The sequence below is a fragment of the Sebastes umbrosus genome, chromosome 13, assembly GCF_015220745.1.
Source record: "Sebastes umbrosus isolate fSebUmb1 chromosome 13, fSebUmb1.pri, whole genome shotgun sequence".
In the NCBI taxonomy this organism is placed as follows: Eukaryota; Metazoa; Chordata; class Actinopteri; order Perciformes; family Sebastidae; genus Sebastes; species Sebastes umbrosus.
In genome coordinates, this window is record NC_051281.1 from 13,921,611 (window position 1) to 13,948,511 (window position 26,901).

Genomic DNA, 26,901 nt, shown 5'->3' on the forward strand with positions numbered 1-26,901 from the left:
CCCCCTCACACAGAAAAGTTTTTTAAGTGACCTGAATTTGCTTCTTGATGCCTGTGGCTCCATGTCGACAGCATGGGGTAAAGTCAGCGCTGACATGCTGTCTGTACGATAGACGGGAGCCATTTAGAAGTAATGTCAGCTGAAGAACTCGTGGTGAAATGAGCTTGTAATCCTCCAACATTCATACAGCTGAGGATGAGAGGATTTTTTTTTTTTTCATCTCTGCTGCTCTGCTATACTGCAGTACCAGCTGATTCTCTCTCTCTCTCTTTAGCCACTGCAGCACCTCCGCTCCCATCTTCCTCTAAACCAGACCTCTCATCCTCCATAACACACAGTCAGCCCTTCTTTAACAGCTGGAACCATTAGGTTTTATATCACTTAATTATGAACGCCGTTCTGTTCCTGCATGATAGGCATAATAAGTCGCTTAGGCAACATATAGATCCCGCTCAGCTTTAGCTCTGTGAATGTATGAGTTCATTAACAGAGCTGAGTTGACTGTAAAGTCACTGATAGCAGCTGTTACTCAGTCAGATCACTTAGATCCATCTCAGCTTTAAAAGTGAAGATAGGGAGTAGAATTTGGATTAATATAACGTGATGACCTAATATCTGTTATATGGAGGATTTCTATGGCTTCAACTAATGATTATTTTCATTGTTGATTAATCCGTTGATCATTTTCTCGATTAATTGATTAGTTTTTTTATGGTCTATAAAATGTCAGAAAATTGTGAAAAAGGTTGATAAGAGTTTCTCAAAGCCCAAGATAACGTCTTCAAATGTCTTGTTTAGTCCACAATTAAAAGATATTCAGTTTACTGTCGTAGAGGAGTAAAGAAACCAGAAGAGAAGAGAATGTTGACTTTCTTTCTTAAAAAAATACTCAAACCAATTCAGTGAAATGTATCAAAATAGTTTGCGATTAATTTAATATTTGACAACTAATCCATTAATCGTTGCAGCTCTGCTGTCAATTATTTTGTTGGTTAGTAATTTGTTCTATAAAATGTAAAAAAAAAAATAGTGAAAATGCCTGCTATAATATCCCACAGCCCAAGGAGGCATCTTCAAATGTCTTATTTGTCAGACCAGCAGTCCGAAACCCAGAGAATAATACTGTATATGACAAAGAAAATCCTCACATTTAAGAAACTGGAATCAGTAAACGTTTGGCATTTTTGCTTATAAGATGACTAAAATGATTCTCTTAACAAAATAGTTTCTGATTAACATTGTGTTGATTCGTTTATTTAACTAATCACTGCAGCTCTAAAGATTTTAGCTTAGATCTTATGGAATCAGACACAGGACTCTGGCAGAAAAACATGGTGATAAACATGCATTTTTCATGATCGCTGTTTGGAAATGATCATTAGTCACTAAACCAGGGATGCACCAATAAATAATTCAATACATTTATATCCATGTATTTATTTGTTATATTTTGTTTTACAAATTGAGGAAAGCAATGTTTAAATCAAGCCTGTTGTTTTCTTACACAGAATGATCCCAGTCACTTCCACACAGTGAGGCATACAGCTCATTAATTAAACACTGGTATCAGATCGGTACTCGGTATCGGCCGATACCCAAAGCCCAGGTATCGGTATCTGGGCTGAAAAAGTTGAAACAGTGCATCCCAACACTAGTTTTGTTTCTGCCACTTAAATTTTGTGTGAAGAAATGTTCCACAACACTGAGGCTGTGAGATCAGTTATTTATTATAGTATAGTATAATTTCTTGTTTTAACCGACAAACTATCGAAACCCCAAAGGTATCTCGTTTACTATCATATATGACAAAGAAAAGCTGGAATCAGAAAATCATATCTAATCATAAATCATAGTGTAACATTAGGAGATCGCAGGATACTGAAACTGAAACAGTAGCAGTAAAGAAGAAGACATTCATGAACACTAACAGAATAAAAGGGGCGCAGAAGAGATGATTAATTTTTAATGAGAAATATTGAGCAGGACGTGACTGGCTTCTGTTTGGTTAAGTTGCTAATAAGTATGAAATTAGCCTAAAGACAGAAAGTTTCTGTCTAGAGACAGAAAGTTAATTTCAAATTAGAGTTAAAGTGACTTCTAATTCTTTGATTTCATTTTTTCTAATCTCCTGCCTGTAGATCAGAAATGTTGAGACCAACCAGTGTGTGGACAACATGGGAAGAAAGGAGAACGAGAAAGTTGGCTTCTTCAACTGTCACGGCATGGGTGGAAACCAGGTGAGGGGAAAAGTACAAACACTTAAATCGAATACTTATTGTTTGTAGTCCACACCCAATTTCCTACGAACACTAAAACACGCTTTTAGAAGTATTTTTAAATGTTGTAAGTGGAATAAATCTCTTCTAGATTAACACCGAACAAGCTGAGCCTTTGATACTTCTTTATCCTGATACATGAGCTCTGGGATTCGAGCTCTGCTCGAAAGCTTGAGATCAATCAGGTTGGGCGCAAAGTGTGTGTGAATTGCCAACTTTTAAGTCAATCCACAGATTTTCAATACAATTTAAGTTGGGGTTTTTGCCAAGTTTTTCTTCCTCGTTTCTAAAGTCCTTTGTTGATTTGGCTCTGTGCCGTGGGTCATTGTGAACTATTTTGCTTTTTAGGATGGTTTGTGCCAAGAATTTGATTGTACTTTGGTCTAATCATTGTCCCCTCTGTCCTTGCAACTCTCGTTATGGGATATCGTGTGTAGCTGCACTACATGAGACAGAATGTAACCCTGAAGTAACAGAAAAACATGGAGCACTAAAACTGTACTCATTTTGTACAGTACGTAATCCAAATTGTGTTTGGCACCACAAAAACTAACAAAAAGACTGTAAATCAAAATGAAATCTCGAATAAATGTGTGCAAATCGTTCACACATCCTCTCATCAAAGGCACAATGATTGTATACATGATGTTGATGCTTCATCTTCTGAGAGAGACATCTGCTGTTCCAGGTGTTCTCTTACACGGCGGATAAAGAAATTAGGACGGACGACCTCTGTCTGGACGTCTCCCGCCTCAACGGACCCGTCGTCATGCTCAAGTGTCACCACATGAAGGGCAATCAGATGTTCGAGTACGATGCTGAGGTAGGATTCATATTCCTCCCGTAGCAGCCAAGTAATCCATAACCAGGCGGCTGTTCTCTGCTTCCTGATGTTTGGAAAAATGGCTTTGATGAAATGCTGATTGATTGTGTTTGCCTGTGACATTGGAGAGGATTTGGGTTTAGTGCAAAGTGGGAAACAGAGTACCCGTTTCCTGCCACCAGATGGTGATGTATGTCAGTTCTTTAGCAGCCCAGCAGCAGCTGTGTCTCTCCTCTCTTGTTCTCTCCTTTCACTTAGTATGTTGGCAAGTGGGAATATGATTTTGAGGTAAGCTGTTCAAGTCATCTGAATATTGTCCCGTAGTTTGAGTCCTGTGGTTCCAGTGTAGTGATTTATCCCATAACTCTGTGTCAGTGGTTATTAGAGTAGATGATTTATCATTTTTTGGCAGAGGAGTGAAGTTGAATCTTTAAAATGGATTTTGATCCTAATGTATTCTTTAAATTTAATACTATTTATTTACTCATCACACAAAATTCAGCAAAGCAAATCCACCACAGTACATGTATCTAAAACGGATGCTGTCTGATACAACAGTTAGGGATGGGATGATATAGAATTTTATTGGAATCGTGATAAGAAAACCTTCAAAATAAGTTGTTCGTGGTGAATTTCCTTTATCGGGATAATCGTAAATATCTTCACGAGTGACTTGAAAAAGCTGTCTAGCTCGATATCATGTAGAGAGGTGAAAAATGGAGCCTGTTTTTAAGACATACAGGAATTATCACATAAGAAAGAACAGACTCGCACAATATTTGTTCTTATTTATTTGTCCTTTATTTATGCAAGGGGGCCTTATGATTTATGATTACCTTTAGAGGTGTTGATTCAACTGTATGATCATTCTGGAGGATGCAGTTTGTGTTGCTGTTGAACTGTATAGTGTTATACCTACAGTAGAGGTATTTCTGCTATTTAATCTACCCTAATCGAAATAAATGTGATGGACAAAATTATAGAAACACCTGCCAGTTTGAAAAACAAACCTAATCCTAATGCATTCTTATGTTGTGTGATACATACAGACCTCATGGCCTGTATTGTATTTAAGCAACATTATAAATGTGTAAGTGAGTCGCAGTTTATTCACAGTGTCACCAAAATGAAAACAAAGATTAGATGAATGACAAACCCCAAAAAAACTCCATGGGTTCATTTGACTTAATATCCCTGGTTATGCAAGCTGTAACTTCAATATTCAATCAAAGACAGAAACAGATGTTGCCGGCTCGTAAATGGAAAACAGAGAGACATTTTGAATCTCACGGGAGAACGAAAATATTCTCCTCGAGCCCTGTTGACTCAGAACTCAAAGTACATTATGGATTATACAACACAAAAAGCATCTTTTATATTAACAATTTATGCATTTTCTTTTAAACCACCGGGAGACGGTTAGAATAGACTGCGGTGTTATCTATCAGTGATTGAGACGTCCTATCACTGACATGTAGATATGACAAGGTGAGGAAGCCTGGAGGCCTTTCCATCAAGCACTGAACAAACCCTCGGAGAAATCCTTTCATTACACTTTTTTCTCTGGGTGCTTTCTTAATATGGAAGAAAAATTGAATAATTCATAAACGGAGAGGACTGGTCTCTGTTGTAAACAGCAGTGGGGTTTCACCGCTGTCAGTGGCCGAGGTTATTTTAAGCCCAAGTGTGATGGACAGGGACCGACTCCTGGGTGACTACAGTACCATTAACATTTCATCTGCTCATCAGCTTCACTTTCACAGGAATACCTGACTCTTCCATATTCCTGCTGTATTCATTCACAACTGTGACAGACATCCTTCCTTCTCTGTTTCCCATGCTTTGCAAACATAATCATGTGTTCACTCTGCTTCATCCAACAATCACATAAATATCCAGTATACCTGTTATATACATTGAGGCAATTAAAATGATTCCCCTGATCTTACTCACACACAGAGAGAGTTTAAGTTTAAATGGGAAAATCTGCTGTTTTTATCCAGCTCTGCTTTTTACTCTGGTATACATGTGAGGTTTTGCGTTAGTGTAGCAGAGACTAATAGTTTCATTACTGTAATTTTCCAAATGAGAGCTGTCAGGTTGTCTCAGGCACAAAGATAGGTCAGCTGCCAACATTTAAGACTTTTCTTCAGTGCTATCTAATTAGGAAAAACGCAATCACATGAAAAAAAGATTGAATTCCTGCACACTGTCAGCACTGAGTTTATTACAGACATAACGTTTTCATCATGGACCTTCGGCAGGCATCAAATTCACAGTATCGAACAACAACTTTATACTAACATCGTCTTCACGTCATATGGGATGGATTGTAGAGGTGGGAAAGATTAACATGTTAATGTTCTGTGCATTGACAATATACGACTATATCAAATAAATTTGGGTTTAATTATGTTGAACGATGGTCTTTGGACGCTGTGTGAGGCGTACATATTTGTTTTATTTTTAGGCACTTCCATATTCGTAAGTGCCGAGTTGGATATATCGGAGATTTCAGATTTTTCACAGTAATTATAAATTGGCAGTTGACATGAATGTTAAGTTGGAAACTCGTAATAATCACAATAACTCTAATATCTGCGGCATTAAGCTAGCGCTGCAACTAACGATTATTTTCATTGTCGATTAATTTTCTTGATTAATCGATTTGTTTTTTGGTCTTTAAAATGTCACAAGAGGGTGAAAAAAGTCGATCAGTGTTTCCCACAGACCAAGATGACGTCCTCAAATGTCTTATTTTGTCCACATCTCAAATAAATTCAGTTTACTGTCATAGAGGAGTAAAAAATAACAGAAAATATAAATTTTTATGAAGCTGGAATCAGAGAATTTTTACTTTTTTTCTTTTCTTAAAAAATCACTCAAACTGATAAATTGATTATCAAAATAGTTGTTGATTAATTAAATAGTTGACAGCTGATCGATTAATCATTGCAGCTCTACATAGAGCCACAGTTTGTATCAACCAATCAAAAAGGGGAATTAAATATCAAACTATCTGAGCCAAATTTTTACCTCAATTACCACATCAATCATTGATAAAAACATGCTTAAAATGAGACAAACAATACAAATTAAAATCTGTACAATACAAAAATAAATAATTTTTATTCTACAAAAGATGAAATGGGTGATATCAAAAGGGGGTAAAGGAGGCAGATCAAACTATAACAACTAACCAATGATAAAAAAAAGTGCTATGCATTCCCCCTCTAATCTTTTCTAGTATATGCAAAATATATTTATATATTTTCCAATCTGTATTGTACATGTTTTGAAATACATTGCCTTATTTTGAGGATGTTTTTATCAATTACTGATGTGGTAATTGTCTCAGGTGAAATTTGGCTCAGTGTGTACTGATGTCTGTGAAGTTGTTGTTCTGTTGTGTGTATTACTGTCTTACGTGTGCAGCGCTGTAGAGATGAATTTCCCCCTGGGGACGATAATGTCTGAAAGTCTATATTTGCTTCCCTGTTTTGATTAATTGTTACATCCTGTGGCTTCAGTTTAAAGATAGTTTGTTTCATACTGGGAATCTAATGCCTGACGCAGGTCCATAATCAAAACATTATGTCTCAAATAAAATGACAGTGTGCAGGAATTAAAGGTATAATAGGCAACTGTTGTCGGTTGCTGTTTGTAAACACACAGCATTCAAAGTTGGCCCCTCCTCCTCGGCTCAACGAGCTAAGAGAGAGAACAGCGGTGGTCGAGTGAGCTATAAAGTGACTGAAGAGAGAGAGCGGCATTAGTGAGAACAAAGCAGCAAATCTGAGAAGTAAAACGTAATTTTCAGATTTTTTCCTTGAAGAAGCCGAGCGGCGTGACAAATCGGCGGCATTTGACCACCTGAACTGGCTGAACACCCTGCGTGCTGTTATTGTCTGGGGGTTACACTCCCAGATGGGGCCCAAAGGCTGTTTGCAGATGCCCAGAAGCATCCCGAGTAAAGCAAAATAAGAAGAAAAGAGAAAATACAGGCAGAGGGCTGCAGGGTCTCTGCAGAAACAGACACCGCCACACACTTTTAGTGGAGCATAAGTTATGATCGAGAGGGATTCTTTTTGTATCAGTCTATACATTGCTTTTTAGTTAATTCTTGCATAATAAACCTTTAAGTCCAGGTTTTGAACACCTTCAATAAACAACACACCTTTTCTATTTTAATTACCTGTCATTGAACAAAAATCAGCTCTTATTAAACTAGAAAAGTTGTCTGTGAAGAACAGATGGATTAATTTAACAATAAGTGATGACTCTCAGACTTACCTCTACTACCATCTGTCCTCGCTGCAGAAGCACACCTTCCTCCACATCATCACCCAATCATGTCTGACCATCAGCCGTCTGGAGGACGGCACCTACGGCCCCACAGTGGAGTACTGTAACAACAGTCCCGTACAGACCTGGAACCTCCGCAACTACACTCGCCTGGAAGTCGCTAGACGCCTTTACTTCAGTCCCACCGATTATTTTCTCTAAGCTGTAGGGCCTCAGGTGAGCAGGTTAGTACAAATTAGGCTGAGAGTAGAAGGTGGTAGCTGCTCCGTAGTGATGTAGTTTGTCATTAGCGTTGTTAGAAGTAGATTAGTTTGACCTGTTCCGGCACCTTTGAAGCTGATTGTTGTCTCTGTTTTTAGAGGGTTTCTTATTTTCTTGTTTTTGTCAGTGAGGGCAGATGAATGCAGAGCTTGTTGTTGTTGTTATGATGTTGATCTTTCAGGTATTAGTCCGAATGTGCATGCAAATTGTTTTAGGAAGCATTAAGTAGCTTTTACCGGTGACCTTTCAGGGGGTACAGTATGAAGACAGGGGCAGAGGCACATCAAGCAATGACAGATGTCCCATCAGGATGGTTCTGTGTATAAGACGCTATCTGCAAGACCTTTAGCCAGTCTTCATGCTAAATTAGATCTCATTTGACATTTATTTTCCAACATCTACCGGCTGTGCCCTGGATTACCGACGTCTGGTGAATGATGCCCGAGACGGAGGAGGACGTGTTTATTTTTAGCTGATTATCTATGTGCGGGGCTAATTGAAATGGGCTTCCCATTGTTTACAAGTTCTTTTGAAGTGATCCTTCATTGTGAACCTGCCTTTCATGGCCCTGGCCTCTCAGGCCTCTCTCCTATTGGCCCGAAGCAGCTGTGTGCACTGTGTGCCATGTACATATTGTAAATCCAATGAATCCCAATTACCAGTGCTTTCCGCCGCTCGGCCTGCAGCTTATTTACATACTTTTTGTAAGGAATGTTTTTTTGGTTTCGGGCTCGTTATTTTCCTGCTTTTTCCAGTCTGTCATTTTCTCTGTAGCCTATTCTGTTCTGCTGAGTTATATGGTGTTCGCACCTCAGAGTCCTGTACTGTTGTGTCTCTCAAAAAGCTAAAGAGCAATTTCACTGTAGCATGCCACAGTTTTTGTGTGCAAGCAGGGTAAATTGGGTAAGGAGCTCCCAGGGCTGCTGGTGTGTGTCAGAGTTGCGGCAGTAAAGTGACCCGCTGTTAGATGGCCTGATTTGCTGTTCACACTCAGAGGTCCTCGCGGTACAGCCAGCACCAGAGGAGAGCACGTACACAAGAGCAGGGCATCATTAGAGCGAATGAGACTGTTGCCTGACTCTGCTATGAGACTAAAGGAATCATTTTTTTTTTTGTATTTCCCACAAAAAGCAGCCCCTCTACTGCAGATCACCAGAGTCAGCACAAGATCACGTCAAACAGGAAGTCCACTGTGCTGCTTGGTGACAAAGAGGATAATGTTCCTCAACCGGGGCTCCCGGTTAGAAACCGTCCTCATTTAATTAGCCGGTCTCAGCTGTGCACACACTCAGCGACTTTCTCCGGAGACGCTGGCTGGTTAGCTGGGAGGCTGAGATGGGAGTTTTCTTTTCCCCCGAAGGAGGCATGAAATAATTATGAGCAAAAGACAAGACCTCCACATTTCTAGTATTTTCATTAAATGTGAAACGTTTTTTCTACCCTGCACCGTTATACACTGTGTTCTGTCATCTCTGCCACTAGAGTAGGTTTCGATCTTTGAATGAAAAGAAAAAATACTATTCTCATTATTTCCTAAGCCAGGTTCTTATGATTTATAGATTTATAGAAGCTCCATGTACGCCTTTAAAGAGAAGTACAGTACTTGTTGATTATACTGCTCGTCAATTGCGAGTGAACATTTCTGATTTTCTTTACCTATCCTTAAAACTAGCTGCTGTTATTACATATTTTTTTATTTAACAAAGCAAGAAAAGTAAAATGTCTGTACTGTAGAGCTACCTTATTGTTCTTTTCTTTAGTTTTTTTGACAGGTGTGTAAGGTCGAACGCCACCTGCTCTCTTTGTTCTTGTTCTGTTTGAACAAATGTGCCCTGTAGGGCGGTCTGCAACGTGTACTTCAGGAAAGATGTATGTGTGCGCGCATGTGTGTGTGCACTTCTTTGTATCCAGGCAGAGGATGTCAGGCCCTTGTGTTTTATAGCTTGAGATCAAACATGGCCCGAGCGTCTCTGTGTGCTCATTAGTCTGAATATCCTCTGTCAACAGTCGAAGCACAATCTCGTTTTAATGAAGAATTATGCCTCGACCGCAAGATGAATCATACCAATGCTCACGTTTTAATGTTGCATGCAGACTGTGTTCATACATGTTCACATGTGTTTTCTTTCATGTGTGTTGTTTAGTTTGAAAATGACTCCAAAGGTAACAGGGTGCAGACTGCTGAAACTGAGGTTATCTCTTGTTTTGTGATCATACATGTTGCAAGTTTTCTTTTAAATTCCTCCATTTACAATTACATTACAGTGCTTAATGGTGTCTTAGGGTGCCTTCAAATGAAGCTTGTGAGCTTGTGTTTACAACATGGGAGGTCGTGTACATGTTATGCTATGTTCAAGTGGTCAAGTCGTGAGAACACAGCTGCTAAACAACGGCAATATTAACGTTACTGTTGGTGTCTAGAAGACACAGATGATAACAATTTAGCAAGCTAGCAAGTGGGTAACATGATGCAGGAAATGCAAAGGCATAATGACAGAGGAAAGAGATGATATATTAATTTTTCCCTCAGACATATTATATAATTTACGAAGAAAAAACATATACGACTAAAATTACAATAACTTATTATGTACCGAAAAATTAGCTTCCATGGCTTCTGCCATTTCTGCCAATGTCAACAAACACGTCACAACTCGTAAACTCAGAGCTTTTAGAAACTTTCCACTTATGAGGTCGTGAATACGACAAGAGAGGGGCGTTCATATGGACTCTTCTCGTAAACACGGTAAAAACGACCCCATTTGAAGGCACCACCAGTTAGGGCTGTACTGAATAGTTCAAAGCTTCATTCATAACATTAGGATTCAAATCCTAAATCAGTATTCGAATGCTGCGCAGCTTTTTTTTATTTTATTTGCCTATGCCTATTCATTGTGTTTAAACCCGGTATTTCTGCGCAGTTGCAGATAAAGATTAGGCTACACTAATATTATTAGCATTATACCAATTTTAGAATTAGATTGTTTCCAACTCATGTGATCCAAACATTTCCAATAACTCAAGACCGTTGTAAAGTCCAAAAGTCAAAATTTATTAAAAAAAAGATAGATGTAATCATTTCCAAAATTCACAACATGTTTTTATCTAATCAAATATTCTGCTGCCATCCATATTCGTTGGCGTTTAGCCTTTCATAAACAATATTTTCAAAAGGGACGCGCAACGGGGCGGTCTAGCAGCAATCAAAAGAAAACTGACAAGTTATATTCATTAAAGAAAGTTGATTTAATAAAAAAGACTATCTAGAATATGATGATTCACTTTATTCCAATTGAGGATTTTTGTCGAGGATTTAAAAAAATGTTTTAGGGTGGTGATGAAGTCATAAAATATGACGACAGACATTCAAAGCTTAATTCGAAAACCTCAATAGAAGCTTTAAATGTAAAAAAAAAAAAAAAAAAGACATTCATCTTAGTAGCACCTAACATTTTATTTTCAACATAATTCTCCCAGTTTCTCTCATGCCATTGTTCTCCTCAGCAGAGTCTTCTCCTCACAAACCAACTTCAGCTTCTCTACTTATCTTCTACTTCTCTGCATGTGATCATTAGGACGAGAAAAGCAACTCAAGTGAGGAGCGAAATTGCGGAAGCGTGTTACTTCTGAGGGAATGAGCATAAATGGTTAATCAAGGCCATTGAGAGCTCTCTTCCAGTTGTTAGTGGGGGGTGTTATCTCTGGAGCCTCTGTGGCAGATAGCCACAGATTTTTGTGCGACTTGCTCATGTGGTGCTCGAGTTAAGTTCATCACAACAGGTGTATTCTTCCAGTCTGGACATTTTAAAAGCACTTGTTCTGTCTTCTGGCTTTTCTGGTTTATGTGATAGAAGAGTAAACCGAGAGGGGACAATGTGTGGAGTGGAGCAGGAGGTACATTTGGGAGGACGTGATATACTGCAGAGTTAACTCGAAAAATAACAGGACTGTCTGAGATCCTTAAGAATTACTCCCAAGATCTGAGACAGTTAAGCCCATATTTACATTATTAGCCATCAATGATATCACTGAAACAGTAGAGGATGAATTGATGTGTCAATCAGCTGAAGGTATTACTAATAACATAAATAATGTCTGCGTTCTATTGAAGTGTCCCACTAAGACATGATATATGTTACGGTGAGCCCGTTTGCCTAATTGTTATCTTCTTTTAACCTTTTATTTTGGTAAAATGAGCATTGTATCACTTCTAAAGCAAGAAGCAGCGATTACCCATAATTTCAGTTTTGCTAATAATTACCAATATTAGCATTTAGGTGTCAATTCACAACTCTACACAGGCCGACTAAAGGCCACTGGGAGGTGTCAGTTAGCAATTAGCACTGGGATGGTGCTAATTGTGTCACTTTCATTCGCTTTTAGGTTTCACACAGAATCATTACATGTACATGGATCAAAATGTCATTTTAACAAACTGCAGGAGAAACAAAGTTTTTGCGGAAAATTATTCATATTCAGAATGCATAAAAGCTCCCGACGCTGCAGTTCCTTCCAGCTCTATGGAGATTTATTGTGTCTTTCAGCTCATTGTTTTGGTTTTCTGTCCTGTAATACATTTAGTGACTAGCTGGTGCACATATAAATACATTTATCAGCTGAAGAGCCAGATATTTTCCTCAGGAGTTGGTGGAGACCAAAAACGGAGTTAAAAGGAGAGTGAATATTGGACTTACTTTTCATCAGCTCCATGCCTGCTGGATGTGGAAATAGGCAACTCTTTGCTAACACATTCTCCATATCGACTTAAAGGGAAACTACGCCCATTTTCAAAATTCAAACATTTTTTCCTATTATATAGTCTAAGACAGTCCAAAATATTAGTACACATGAACAACTCTCTCCCAAATCCAAAAACTAGAGTGCTAAAACTCAAACTGTAAAGTGTAGAACTTCTTCATAGACAATGTATAGTTCTGAGTATATGGGAACATTTTCTGTTTCACAACTGAGAAAACTACAATTTGATAAAGCTCATTTGGCTATAAAACAAGAAAACAATCATTCTGTGGCTCCACAAAATCCGCCTACATTTTATGTTTGGGCATTTTATCCCCCGTTTAGCCTGCCAACAGAAAACTGCTGTGAGCTGCAGACTGCAGTGTTGACTATCAGTGGTATTGGCGCCACTAGCAAGTTAGCAACCATTGTACGTTACTCATTTGATGTATCCACAATGTCTAAAATATTACTTAATGCAGCTTGTTTCTTTCTAGTCTCTTTTTATACATTTTGGTGCTTCTGATGCTCAACAGTCCTTCACAGAGAAATCCTTCCTGTAAAGTGGCCATGACAACAGTCTCCCCCCCCCGACAGGAGCCTCTTATTCTCTGAGCAGCCTCCGTGCACGTTGTGTTGTATAAGGGGCACGACTCTCACTTTTTCTCCACTAGAACATCCTGCTCTCTTGATGTGCCTATTGTTTTTTCTTGCTCCAGCTACAGTTAACAATCTCAGGCCGCTTGCTTGGGTGGAAAGGTATTTTTGTGAAACGTGGGAAATCAATATTTGAAGTATGTCTGTAAAGGTTAATCTTAGTCATCCAGGTGGATTCTCCAGAAGTACAGTCAACGAGGCAGGTTGAGGGAAATCATAACTGAAAAACTTCAACATCCACTAACTCAAAACAGACAATACATTATAAAGTATTTCTGCGTGTTTGTGTTTACATCTAATCGCCTGCACCTTCGTCCTCCTCTCTCCAGCGACTCACCCTGCTGCACGTGAACAGCAACCAGTGTTTGGACATGCCGTCTGAGGAGGACAAGATGGTCCCCACCCTGAGAGACTGCAACGGCAGCCGCGCTCAGCAGTGGCTGCTCCGTAACATGACCCTGAGCGTCTGATCCCTCGCCTCACCTCTCTCTCCCCCCACCCCACCGCTCTGTCCTCATACTAACCGGTCCTGGCTCTCCACGCCCTCGCCAGGTGGCTCTTACCACAGCACACCATACGCCTCTTCCTGTGACAGCCTGGAATACAGAGATCCAGGCAGCAGCGGCTTATCTTCCATTATGGAGGCGTCTCCTTTTACAGCAGGTCTGAGAGAAGCTGCACCTGCCGCTGAGGCGACACGACGAGCCGTCGTGGCTTTGGGGACCTCGTCGTGTCCGAGCAGGGAGAACGATGTGTGAGGTCTGTGCATGGACAACATTGAAATCAAAGCACTCACACTGTGTCAGCCAGCTGCTAGCCGTGCATCCACTGCGCTGCTCAGACTGCCGCTTAGCTGCTTGTCAAACTATTAAACAGAAGAGCATCTATAACAAGAATGTTGCAAGGCACGTCTCTGCGATGGTCCGCACTGTAATTGACCTTCCTTTTGCTGTGTACACGCACTGGTGTCCACTGTAGGTGCAATCTAAAAACAAGACAGGTGTTGTCATGACTGCTGCTCATCCTCTCTCCATATCAGTGTCTGAGTTACATTCAAACAACAGGAAGTGATGTCGTTAATAGAGCCCGACCAATACTGGATTTGTGAAGCCGATGTTGATATTTGAGGGTTAAAACATCTGATAACTGTATGTGCACTGATATTTGGTTTTAATGTCTAATTTTGAATTCTCATCAATTTTGGTGCAAGGAAATGTAAACTATAATGATATTTCAACTATTGTGTATATTTTTCATTTTTAAAAAAAAGGGTTAAACACTTTGCAGACATAGTTGTAGAAACGTTGTCTAAGCTTGGCGCCTCTGGGTGGGCGTTTCCCACGCCAGCTGGTGACTGACATACACGTCGTCAATGTCCGTGGTGCGCTGCTGATTGAGGAACGTCATAATCATTTTCTCTCTTTTTAACAAGCCCACATAATGTTGGCTATCAACCTGATTTAAGACGTCTGTAGGATCCAGTTTTTTGTAGTTAGAGACAAAATAAGTACACAAGTCAAAACAAATACAAAGGATATATTTAAAAACTGAATTATTTCAGTTTGACTTGAAGCATGCTTTATCAGGATTCCTTAAACTTGGTTATTAAAGAACATATACTAAAGTTTACTTATCAGTGCTCTCTGGTGGACAAACTTAACCTTGCACCGCATTCTCGCGATGTCATGAGCTCACGCGAGAAAAACACGGGATCTAATGTCACACGAAAATCCATCTTGTCAGGCGTCAAGTAATGTGTTTGTGTCCGGCTCTCCAGACAACGGACCAATCGGCGTCCTGTGAGGAGATACTGCAGCTACGGGCGTGGTTTATGTGTGTGTGAGACAACGCGGAGATGCGACTGTTAGTTCTAAACAACAATGACAGCTCCTAAAGATGCTGCAATAGCATCAGTTATATCAGAACTGGAGAGTATTTATTCATCGAAAGAAGGCGATGTTTCGCTTTCGTTAGTTTGATTGAGAGATGGTTCAACCAATCACCTGCTAAGTAATTTTTGAAAGTGCCTGCCCTTTTCCAGACAGTTTCCAATGACGGCTTCTCAGATGGTTCTGTGAAACAAACTTTCTGACAGGGTCAGGTTAGGACAAAATATGTAATGTACACACTGACTATAAAGCAAGGAACTGTTGTCTGTATGTATGTGTGTCCTTCGCATATCTCGAAAACCGTCCATCCGATCTACTTCACACTTGGCGGGTGTATTGCTGGGGACCCAAGGACGTGCAGTGTCGAAGTTGGTGCAATTTCGACACACGACACTTTAAATATTAATAGATTTTGAAGCATTAGCGCTCTGTGCCGCAGCGGGGGTGGGGTTTCAGGTACCTGTTCTGTACCACAGTTTCATGCAGATAATAATATATCTGTGATAAGCTAATATCGGCTGATTTATTGGTCGGGCTCTAGTTGTTAAGGTGGATTTCTTGAACTGTTGGGGGAAAAAAAATTAACCTGAAGATTTCAAACCATCAGTGAGTGCAATGAATAGAGTGCAGCTATGACATCCTCCTGGATTAATCACATAATGTTCCATATTAGTGAAACAGGACTTACAGTATGGAAATGTGAGGCAGCTCTTTGGATCTGTACGGAGGTTTATTTATAACAGAAGAAGAAATGAAAGAAGTGGCTGCCGGAAAGGAAGCAGCAGGTAATCAAGACTCTGCTTTAAGTAGAGGTAATTGATTTTGAATGAATGTAAAGAGTCACGAAATGACATCGACTGTGTTCTGAAATACTTTAACTGCACTGTGTTATCAATATTTCAGATTCCAGCTACCAACATGTTGAGAAATCACAAGGTCTTGGAGCCGGATAGTTACGTGTGCCTTTAGAAAGTTGGTTCATTGGTTTTTTAGAAAATGTTTGATTTATTTTGGTGTTGAAAAAGAGGAATGTTAAATCTTTTTTTCATTTCCAGTAAAGAAAACAACTGCATATTGATATTAAAGAATTGTCATATCTCATGAATATGTCATATTAATGCTTGGATCAAACATTTAGTTACAGTAAAGTCAGTATATCAACACTCACCCATACAAATGTGACCTCTCACTACATTGTTGATGAGGATCAGGCAACAAATGTTATTGTACATAATGCTGTAACATGTTTCTATCACCATTGTTGTTGTTGTACATACAGAACCAATTATTTTTCTAAGATGCTGTAAAACTTGAACACTCCTCTGAGGAAAAAGACATTGAATGGTAAACAGATCACGAGGTATTGCAGTGTTATTATTTGGAATCGTGGTAATAAAAACCAGTGCTTACCTTGGATTTTGAAATTGCGGTGTGTTTTGGATATCATCATCGGCCCCACGAAACCAATTCTCAGACCACCTAAAGGACCTCAGGCGGGCGTACATGAGGGAGCGACTAATGGGGGAATACTATCAATGCTGCTTGAATACCGAATCCTTGCCAAGTGCCTGCTTGGCATTCAGACTAAAATTCAATCACCTCTTTCGTATTACGCACACACATTTATTGTTTTTCATTATCTTAAAGTGCATGGTGTTAAAATAGGAATGTAATGTTTCAATGTACTGGTTGCAAAGTGATGTTACCTGTTTGTACATTTTGCCTTTTTTTTGTAGAAAAAAAACAAACCAACTTCGACTGAACATAGCATTAATTTCAGTGTCAAGCAAGCATATCACACCAATCCATCAGTTGTTTAATAAACCTTGTTCTGGAAGCTTTTAAGACCCCCGTACATCTCATTACCAGGCTTCAGTGTGTGGGCTTTTAAAAGTGGTAAATTGCAGCCTCTCTTCTTCCATGGTGACCGTTAGAGGACGAAACACGTACAGCAGGATGTGAGAAGAACTATACGCTGTAATGGATGCTACCTTCATCTTTTGTCCAGTATCCGTAAAGGCACCCGCCATTGTCAGCTGATGGAGGTAGTTCTGACACGGCACATTATTCTGTACATTTAAGCGAGGAAGGCTTGACCTTCCAGGTGAATCTGGCTTTGTTAAGATCTGAGAGGGAAGATTTTTCTCCCTGAATGGGACACAAAAAAAGGAGAGCTGGAAGATCAATAGAGAGAGAGAACAGGGAATATCCAACTGACACATAGAGCTGAAACTAAAGTTGACTTTTCAAGAGTAGTTTCACACTATTTTGATCAATTGATTCATGATTTATTCTATTAAAATGTTCGATATATTCCCAGAGCTTAAGGTGACATCTTCAATTTGGGTTGTTTTGTAAATGGCTACATTCATAGAGTGCTTTTATCCAAAGCGCTTTACAAGGTTTTGTGTGTCTTGCCCAAGGACACTTCGCCATGTGGACAGGAGGAGGTGGGGATCGAACCGCCAACCTTTTGATCAATAGACAACCAGTTTACAGTGATAAAAGACACACCTTTGAGAAGATGTAACCAGCAAATGTTTGGCATTTTAATTAATTTATTAGATGAATTCCTCTCTATTGTCTGATTGATTAAAGGAACAGTTTGACATTTGGGGGAAAAACACTTTCTTGCCAAGAGTTAGATGAAAAGATTATAAATGTGAAGCTATAAGCCACAACTGGTTAGTTTAGCATGAAGACTGGAAATAAGGGTTAACAGCTAGCCTCTGTTGAAAGGTATAACAAATTGGCAATAATAATAATAATAATAATAAACAAATTAACATGTTTTCTCTTGTTTGTAACCATAACCTTAAACTCATTAAGATAAGCTAACCAGCTGCTTCTTGTAGCTTCGAACACGATTAATGATATACTATATTTAATAATTTCTTAAAATGTCAAACTATGACAATTAATCAACTTATTATTTTAACACTATATTCTTCTTCTTCTTCTTCTTCTTCTTTTTCTTATTCTTGTTCTTATTTTTTTTCTTCTTATTATATAATTTTATTTGGTTCATGGTTGATATAAATAAATCATAAAAGCAGTTTGCATTCTACAGGACACAGAGAAAAGTATTCCTTTTTTAATAATAACTTTTATTTAGGCTATTGTTTCTTTTCATTTCCCTCACTTAGGCTTTAAAATATATATATATATACTTGTAAACCTAGAGGCAGAGGTATTAAAAAGGGTAACTTTCGTAGGCCTATTTTTCCAACCTGGACCGTGTTTGTCTATGTTTTTGTGTCTAACTGACTAATAGGGACAACACATTTTGAAAATGATCAAGTATTGAGTGGGAGCGCTGATGTCCACTAAAGGGGCTTGTTTTTGCAATGACATGCTTTGATTGTTATTTATCTGAGACAGGGGTCAGCAACCTTTACTAAAAAAAAGAAAATCTGTCTGGAGCTGCAAAACATTTGAACATTGTGATGAAGGTAACACAGTTTATAGTGTAAGTATATAGTATATAAGTCTAATGCAGTGAGGGCCAAAGAGCAAATGTACGACAGAGTATAAGGGCCACATTGAGGGAAAAAAATCTGAGATTTCCAGAAAAATTTCGTAATATTACATGAATATAGTCATAACTTAATGAGAAAAAAAGTTGTAATATTACGAGAATAAAGTCATAACTTTACGAGAAAAAAAGAAAATAACACGTAAAATGACTACTTTATAATATTATGACTTTATTCTTGAAATATTACGACTTTATTCTCGAAATCTCAGATTTATTTATTTTTCCTCAATGTGGCCCTCATACTCCGTCGTACCGTTGTACCATAGACCTACAACAATGATAAATACAAATGAAAATGTAAACAAAAAACAGTTATTCATTTCCATGTTTATAAATCCACAGGGAGCCACTGGAGAGGAGCTAAAGAGCTGCAGGTTGCTTAGAGCCCCCTGATCTGAGATTATGGAAAGAGGGTCGTGTCTAGAAGGTAACCCACAAACTGCACAACTATCGCGAGACTTACTACCTGACGTGAAATCTCGCAAGGTGACGTTCTGCCTAGAAGACAACGGTTGAATAGTGGAATTAACGGTAAATTCACGGTGGAAACGGGAGTGCCAGCCGGTCAGTTAGTTAGATAGTTAGTCAGTTAATTGGTTAGTTAGTTAGTTAGTTGGATAGTTAGTTAGTTAGTTGGATACTTAGTTAGTTAGTTAGTTAATTGGTTAGTTAGTTAGTTAGTTAGTTAGTTAGTTAGTTAGTTAGTTAGTTACTTGGTTAGTTTGTTAATTGGTTAGTTAGTTAGTTAGTTAGTTAGTTAGTTAGTTATTTGGTTAGTTAGTTAATTAGTTAGTTAGTTAGTTAGTTAGTTAATTGGTTAGTTAGTTAGTTAATTGGTTGGTTAGTTAGTTAGTTAGTTAATTGGTTAGTTAGTTAGTTAGTTAGTTAGTTAGTTAGTTAGTTAATTGGTTAGTTAGTTAGTTAGTTAGTTAGTTAGTTAATTGGTTAGTTAGTTAATTAGTTAGTTAGTTAGTTAGTTAGTTAATTGGTTAGTTAGTTAGTTAATTGGTTGGTTAGTTAGTTAGTTAGTTAGTTAATTGGTTAGTTAGTTAATTGGTTAGTTAGTTAGTTAGTTAGTTAGTTAGTTAGTTAATTGGTTAGTTAGTTAGTTAGTTAGTTAGTTAGTTAGTTAGTTAATTGGTTAGTTAGTTAGTTAGTTAGTTAGTTAGTTAATTGGTTAGTTAGTTAATTAGTTAGTTAGTTAGTTAGTTAGTTAATTGGTTAGTTAGTTAGTTAATTGGTTGGTTAGTTAGTTAGTTAGTTAGTTAATTGGTTAGTTAGTTAATTGGTTAGTTAGTTAGTTAGTTAGTTAGTTAGTTAATTGGTTAGTTAGTTAGTTAGTTAGTTAGTTAGTTAGTTAATTGGTTAGTTAGTTAGTTAATTGATTGGTTAGTTAATTGGTTAGTTAGTTAATTGGTTAGTTAGTTAGTTAATTGGTTGGTTAGTTAGTTAGTTAGTTAGTTGGATAGCTAGTTAGTTAGTTAGTTGGATACTTAGTTAGTTAATTGGTTAGTTAGTTAATTAGTTAGTTAGTTAGTTAGTTAGTTCATTAATTGGTTAGTCAGTTAGTTAGTAGGATATTCAGCTTTCACAATGAGACTTCTCCTTAAGCGGGACTTGGACACATTAACTAACAGACCAAATCAAGCTTGAGGTAAGAAACACATTTTATTTCTCTGTAGGGTCCTTTCCATAATGTTGTCAGACACTTTTTTTTTTTCAGCCAAAGCCAATAACCTCAATCAACTGTCCTCCCTCCATGACTGCTTAGCAGCAACCAAAGACTGGATGTCTCTCAACCTTCTCCACTTAAACCCTGATAAAACAGACATTCTTTTAATAGGACCAGACAATTTTGTTACAGCAGTTCATCAGTTTAATTGCCCACTTCAATCCAATATCAGTCCTACAGCTAAGAATCTTGGTGTCATCTTTGACCGGAATATGAATTTGACCATCATGTCACTAAACTTGTCCAGACCTGCTTTCTCCAGTTAAGAAACATTGCAAAAATCAGATGCATCCTGTCCTCCAGGGATCTTGAGCTATTAATTCCAACTTTCATATTCTCCCATTTAGACTACTGTAATTCCCTCTAACCCTGCCTCAGTCAATCTGCTTTAAATCGCCTACAGGTGGTTCAAAATGCAGCGGCCAAGCTATTAACCAGAACTAGCCGTCAGTCTCACATCACCCCTGTTCTGGCATCCCTCCATTGGCTCCTTGTAAAATTCAGAATCAACTTTAAGATCTTGCTAATTAAATATAAGGCACTGCATGACCTCGCCCCCAGTTACATTGCTGATCTCCTAGTTCCATATTCGACCTGTCGAACACTTGGATCCTCTAATCTCGGCCTTTTATCCATTGTAACGATGTGTATCAAAAGGTGCTATATAAATAAAGCTTTACTTACTTACTTATAATATTGTCAGTGGCAAAAACAAGCTCTTTTAGTGGACGTAACGTTGCTTTGATGCTGCTCAATCAGTCACTTAGACATATAAACATGGGAAAACAGTGTCCAGGCTGAAAAATACCGTAGTTAGCTTGTTAATAGTTGTTGTGGGAGCCTGAACACACTCTCAGCAGGGGCTCTGTGAGGAGGACCGACTGTGGTTTCAGACAGTCTCACACCTGTAGGAAGCCAAACCCAGGCTGGTTAACTGGGCCTGTGAGGATAAGATAGTGGGTCTGTGGCTGGGCCAGGGGAGTCCATTAAGGGGTGAGATGCTTTAAAATAACAGCCCTAATGGAGGCCGTATCTGTGGGTATCTGTGGCTCTTCTCACCATGGAGGCTACAGGACTATATAAAGCATGGGCTCTATGGCTTAAACCTTTGAGCAAATACCTCAGGTCTTCAGAGACTAAGAAATATAATATTGCATGCTGTATAATTCCCTAATTTTATTCAGTAAGTTATTAGTACTTAAGTTATTCCTCATTTGTTTTTACAATTTTGTAGTATTTTTTTTGCAGTTTCTTTTTTGTAGAAACCAGAGGTACATAAGAGAGTTTCTTTTCACCTTATGCAAGTTTTGCAATTACAAGTAACGTTATTGTCCTATTTGGCCTCATGCTGTGTCGCTGATACTATAAATCAATGCATAAGAAAGACCGTAGACGTTTCTTTATGCTGCTTTATGTCACAGCAACCTATGATGGAAGTACTCAAATCCTAACTTAAGTAAAGAAATTGAAAAATATAAGTTTAGAGAGGAAATCGTCCTTTTGGTGGAACTGCTACAGTAACAACTCATATACCTCTGTAACCTGTGACAAGGGGCTCCAAGTACATGCTGCTTTTTTGTAAGGGGTTTTGTTTTGTACTGTATTTTATACGCTTATCATGTGTTTTTAATGTATAGTGAAATGTAACTAGTTACTACAGCTATCAGATAAATGTAGTGGGGTAAAAAGTACAATTGTTATATAAGTATGAAGTAGCATAAAATGGAAATACTCAAGTAATGTATAAGAACCTCAATATTGCACTGAATTACAGTACTTAAGAAAATGTTCTTACTTGATATTGGACAGAAATGAAAATAATCTGAAAGTAGCTGATAATGTGAATAATATTTTCCGTGCCAAATGATCAGTCAGATGATCATTTAAAAGCATAATTGGGGTATGAGTATGCATTGGCAAAGAGGAGCACTGCAGGCATGCTGCCATGTTGTAATGACCACCAGACAATGACTGTGATTTGTGCTGACTAATTTGGGTTTGGTAAGTGGCAGTCATTTAGTTGTAACAGCAGCCTATGGGTAACAGTATAAATGTACATAAAATATAATAGGCTACGTTGAAAGACATAAATAGTTTTTTTTTTCATCTATAAGTATATTTAAGGGTTGCTGGAATTTTTGGGAAAACATGCATGCATTTAAGGCTAAATCTAGTCAACATGAGAACAACCTGCTGTTGTTAATAAAAGCTCACACTTTTACCTATTTCGCTGATGCTCTTATCCAGGGCAACTCTCAAGGACGATTGTCTCTCTAACCTTTTTCCATTAGACCATCATGACAAGAAGCTCTCAACACTTTCGTGCCTCGACTTCAGATACGACGCTATACATTTTCTGTCCTATTTTTCCAAGTGTCTCCGGTCCGCCTGTCTCCCCCTGCTCAACGTATGGGGTTTCATCAACTTAGTAAATCCAATAATAGGCAGAGGCAGACTGGGGGGAGGAAGGGGAGGAAGAGGGGGATAATCAACCCTCTGGATGTGCCTTTTCTTCTCGCTGGAGACCAGAGGAGAAATCCTGCACTTAATTGTTGAGGGGACCTGAAGTTCCAGAGCGCCTGCATTGAAAAGCAGCTTTAATTAGACATGGTTTGAGGCCAGTATCTCAGTGGGGGTCAGATCTGCTGCCACAGGAGGCATACACACACCCACACACAAACACACACACACACACACATACACACACACACACACACACACACACACACAGAATAATGTACCTGTTTTTAAATGTGCAGAGGCAGCCTAGGGATTCAACTGAGAAATTTCTGATGTATGCTTGCAATCTCTTGAGTAATTTTTATTGATTCGCAGGGAGGAAGTGCCTCTAACAAGCTTCTCCCATGTGATAATCTCCTTTTAGCGACGAAAGCAGTGATTAGGAGGAGGGGCCCTGCTGCTTTCAGCAGTAATTGTGTAGTAATCAATCATCAATCTCCAGGAGCTCTTCCACAAAACACTCCTGTTCGGATGCTATTTTTGACCACAGCGACAACTAATAAGGTCTTCGCTTCAGCTGAGGAAAGAAAAAACAGAACAATACTTCCATTTGCTTTTTATTAAGTGCACCTATTGTGTCTATAATAATCCCTCATCTTGTGACTATGAGTGGCTGTGTTATCGTCATTATCAGATGCTATTTTGCCTCCAGCGAGGGTTCAGTTTGTGGTTAAATGCTGCTGCTTTCTTTCACAGTCACTCATGAGCAGCTGTAATGTCCTTTGATTACCACAAGATGCTGACAATCTCATGTGTCCCTTGGAGGCTCCATATTTTGACCCAATTGCTGTACCCCATGGAATCAGTGGTTTAGAGATGCCGCTCTGCTCATCCACCACATGGCTTCACGTTACATGCCGAGCATGGAGGACAGCCTGTTAGTGCTCCAGCATCCAGCGAGCATCATGTTAAAACCTAATCTTTGCGGGGAGTAAATCATAGTGCATGCCTTTATTGAGAAGAAGATTGTTTGTTTAAAATTCAAGAATCAATATTGTAGCGGCGAAATAAGATTATTTTAGGGAGGAAGTCGTAAATTTGTGCGGAGGGGGGGAAATAGAAGGACAAATCCATCAGAGCCAACATCAAAGCTGAGGCGGTTTTCCCTGCTCTGCCTCTGATTGTAGAGATTATAAAGGAAGATGGAAAATTACAGAAGATTGTCTGAAGTGATTGGCTGATCTTCTCAGTGGATGACCTCAAGTGCTATCCGAACTGATTCGGAGAGGAGGACAAATGCATGTCGTGTCCTACATTGGTCTGATTAGATTAATAGATCAATCCCATCCTCACCCGCCCATCAGGTTTTGCCCGGGCTATTTTTGTGAAATGGGTTACAGAAGATCATCAAAGTATTTCTGATCATTGACTGCGCTGGTGTAAGAAGTGCCAACCCCACACAGCACACTGGTCAGTGGCGGTGATGGAAGATGGTGCTTCGTTGTAGTAAAAGCAGTCTTTTTTGGAGGATGATGATTTGTAGAAGCAAAATGTGCAGCTCCCCCAAACCCAGCCACTACTAGATAAGAACTAATCTGCATATATTCCAATTTGGTGCACAGTGTTACACATCAGCTGCCTCCTGGTGTGTGACGAGAACAAGCCCGGATCTTAACCTCTTTCTTGTATTTAGCTGTCAGTGACAACGACTGTGTGTTGAGCAGAATTAGAAAAGTGTTTTTGTGTAGTTGGGAGTGTTTGAATCATGCTTCAAAGACTCCCTTGTGGCTGATCATTCCAGAGACATGCTATATCATGTAATGGTCTCACTGATTCTGAAATGAATCCACATGGAAATGGGATCTTATCATTTTGAAACACATGAAAATAGCTAAGTAACAAAAAAGATAACAGCTTAAATCCAACGCCATTGTAACCATTAAAGATGTTCATAAACAATTCAAGAATATGGTACAAAAATTCCCAAAAGTTATGGATATACAGTTGAAATAGTTAGCTAAAAGTTAGTAGCTAAAAGTAATGGATAAACAGTTGAAGGGGGAGAGGTGACTAACTAGTTTTAAACTAAGTTTATGCAACTGGCCCCAGTGTCTGGTACATACCTTTTACCGTTGTATCACTTAAAGGCTCTGAAAACATGCTCACGCAATTTTCCAACAAATATAGAACAGTTTTGGGTTATTTCACATGAGAGATTTCTGTTTTTCTTTTTTTTCCTCTGCGCTCTCCTCACTGGTTTGACGTTAGGAAAAGGTGACGTCACATATTTACCGTTCAGAAATCAGGATTTAGCAGCATTTAAATCTGAATTGGTGGATTGTTTTGGTCACTGTCAATCAAATGTAATCACATCCACACAGACTTGATGAAGGGAATTAGCTTTGACTGTTAAACTCTTAACAAATAATACCTAAAGATGTTTGTTTTAAAATTTTGATTGTTGCAAATTCAGTCATGAATATTTATAGAGAAATACTTTGATGTGAAGTTTTCAGGGGCTTTAAAACTCAAGAACACTAGACAGTAATGCAGACACTGTATCCTGTAGCTAATTGCTTTTTTCTAAATGCATATGCAGGACAGACACTTTGACAAGGCGTGTGGAAAAAAACTTTTGTTTCAATGAGTATATCTGTGAAATACAGCAATTAAAATTTCTAGCTGGTACTGGCTGGCTGTAGGCCAGTCCAAACTAATAGCCTTATTTTTGCTCTGCAAATATGTGACTAGCCTTTTCTTCCTAATGAGGGGCAGAAAGCATGGTGGATGACCTGTGTCCCCCTGCACTCATTATAAAAGCACAGAGTCCTCCTGCAGAAGCTGTAGCTAATGTTCACCTGGCAATTATGACGGCCTTGTGACTGATGGGGAAATCTTTTCCTGTCTGTCCCCCTCAAGAGGACTGGACCACAGAGCCTCCCAGACAACACTTGGAGGCACATCAACGTTGCACCGCGCTGCCACGCAGTCGGTCATTTGGAAACGGTTATGTCAGGCCTTTAGTGCTGTTTTTAGAAGCTACCATTTGTACAGTAGGGCACGCTGGGCTCAGACTGGACGCGGAATATCATGCGGTAAACCGCAGGGAGCTGCAGGATAATAGGAGAGGTAGATTTCGCCTGGAACCAGACAGCATATTGATCCCTGTGAGCTCAGACAATAGATCCCAAAATGGTTAAAAAATAAAATCAGCAAGCTGCTGCAGTTTATTTTGGCGTATAAAAGATATAAACAGATGCTGCAAGACATGACAGCAGAGTGTAAAAAAAGATCTATGTTTCATATTCACACACCATTGTGTGTGGTGCAAGCAACCACAGTGGATGATTTAGAAGCTTGATTTAGAAGCATTGGAAGGCGTATTCACTGATACTGTATTCACTCTTTCTGGGGTGAAAATCAGTATTGATTCCCAAACTGGTTTGTTGCTGATACACCTTGTCTCCAGCTAAAACCCCTTATGTAAATGTCAAAGTGAAAACCTGTGATACACATGTGATGTCATGTGAAAACCACATATGACATTATTTTATTTTCACATGTTAAAACCTTAGTTCACAAAATGTGTAATTCACATGTGAAGAAGCAATTTTGATTTCATGATTTTCGTGATTTCATGTGCCATGTTCTTTTTTCACATGTGGAACTTCTAATCAACATGTGAAAAAAGAGCTGATCACATATGAATGTAAGTAATTCTCCTTGTGAAAATGTCAATTTCACATTTGGACATTTTCATTCATATGTGAAAAAAGCCAATCACTTGTGAAAATGTCCAGTTCACATGTAACATTATTTTTCTATTATAACACGTTAATGCAAATTAGTTCAGCGGGCTCAGTTTTAAAGCTAGAGTGAAGATACTGGTATTATATGAAACTAGAAAACCTAAAGAATCCATTGGTAACAACCATGGAAAGGAGGCTAAATAACGCTCCAAACTTCCGCTAGATTTTGGCGAGGAAAAACTGTCATGGCCATTTTCAAAGGGGCCCCTTGACCTCTGACCTCAAGATATGTGAATGAAAATGGGTTCTATGGGTACCCACGAGTCTCCCCTTTACAGACATGCCCACTTTATGATAATCACATGCAGTTTTGGGCAAGTCATAGTCCAGTCAGCACACTGACACACTGACAGCTGTTGTTGCCTGTTGGGCTTCAGTTTACCATGTTATGATTTGAGCATATTTGTTATGCTA

General features: G+C 38.8%; 1 protein-coding gene and 1 long non-coding RNA gene across 4 annotated transcripts in view; one reads left to right on the forward strand and one right to left on the reverse strand.

Moving 5' to 3' along the window:
* galnt13 (UDP-N-acetyl-alpha-D-galactosamine:polypeptide N-acetylgalactosaminyltransferase 13) overlaps nt 1-16,789 on the forward strand; it is a 48,192-nt gene extending 31,403 nt beyond the window's left edge. The window contains exons 10-13 of one of the 3 annotated variants that reach the window (XM_037790476.1): nt 2,139-2,237; nt 2,965-3,099; nt 7,420-7,620; nt 13,389-13,522. In XM_037790476.1, the coding sequence (XP_037646404.1) occupies nt 2,139-2,237; nt 2,965-3,099; nt 7,420-7,605 (420 nt within the window). In that variant the 3' untranslated portion in view covers nt 7,606-7,620; nt 13,389-13,522. Of the gene's footprint in view, nt 1-2,138; nt 2,238-2,964; nt 3,100-7,419; nt 7,629-13,388 lie in introns of all 3 variants that reach the window. The other 2 variants (XM_037790475.1, XM_037790477.1) reach the window with 2 other exon arrangements.
* Nucleotides 7,642-25,572, reverse strand: LOC119500641. The gene is made up of 4 exons (XR_005209650.1): nt 25,562-25,572; nt 20,150-20,160; nt 18,932-18,933; nt 7,642-8,063 (listed from the first exon to the last, which is right to left on the reverse strand). It is a non-coding gene; the product is annotated as an uncharacterized LOC119500641 (long non-coding RNA).
* Between the last annotated feature and the right edge of the window lie 1,329 nt (nt 25,573-26,901).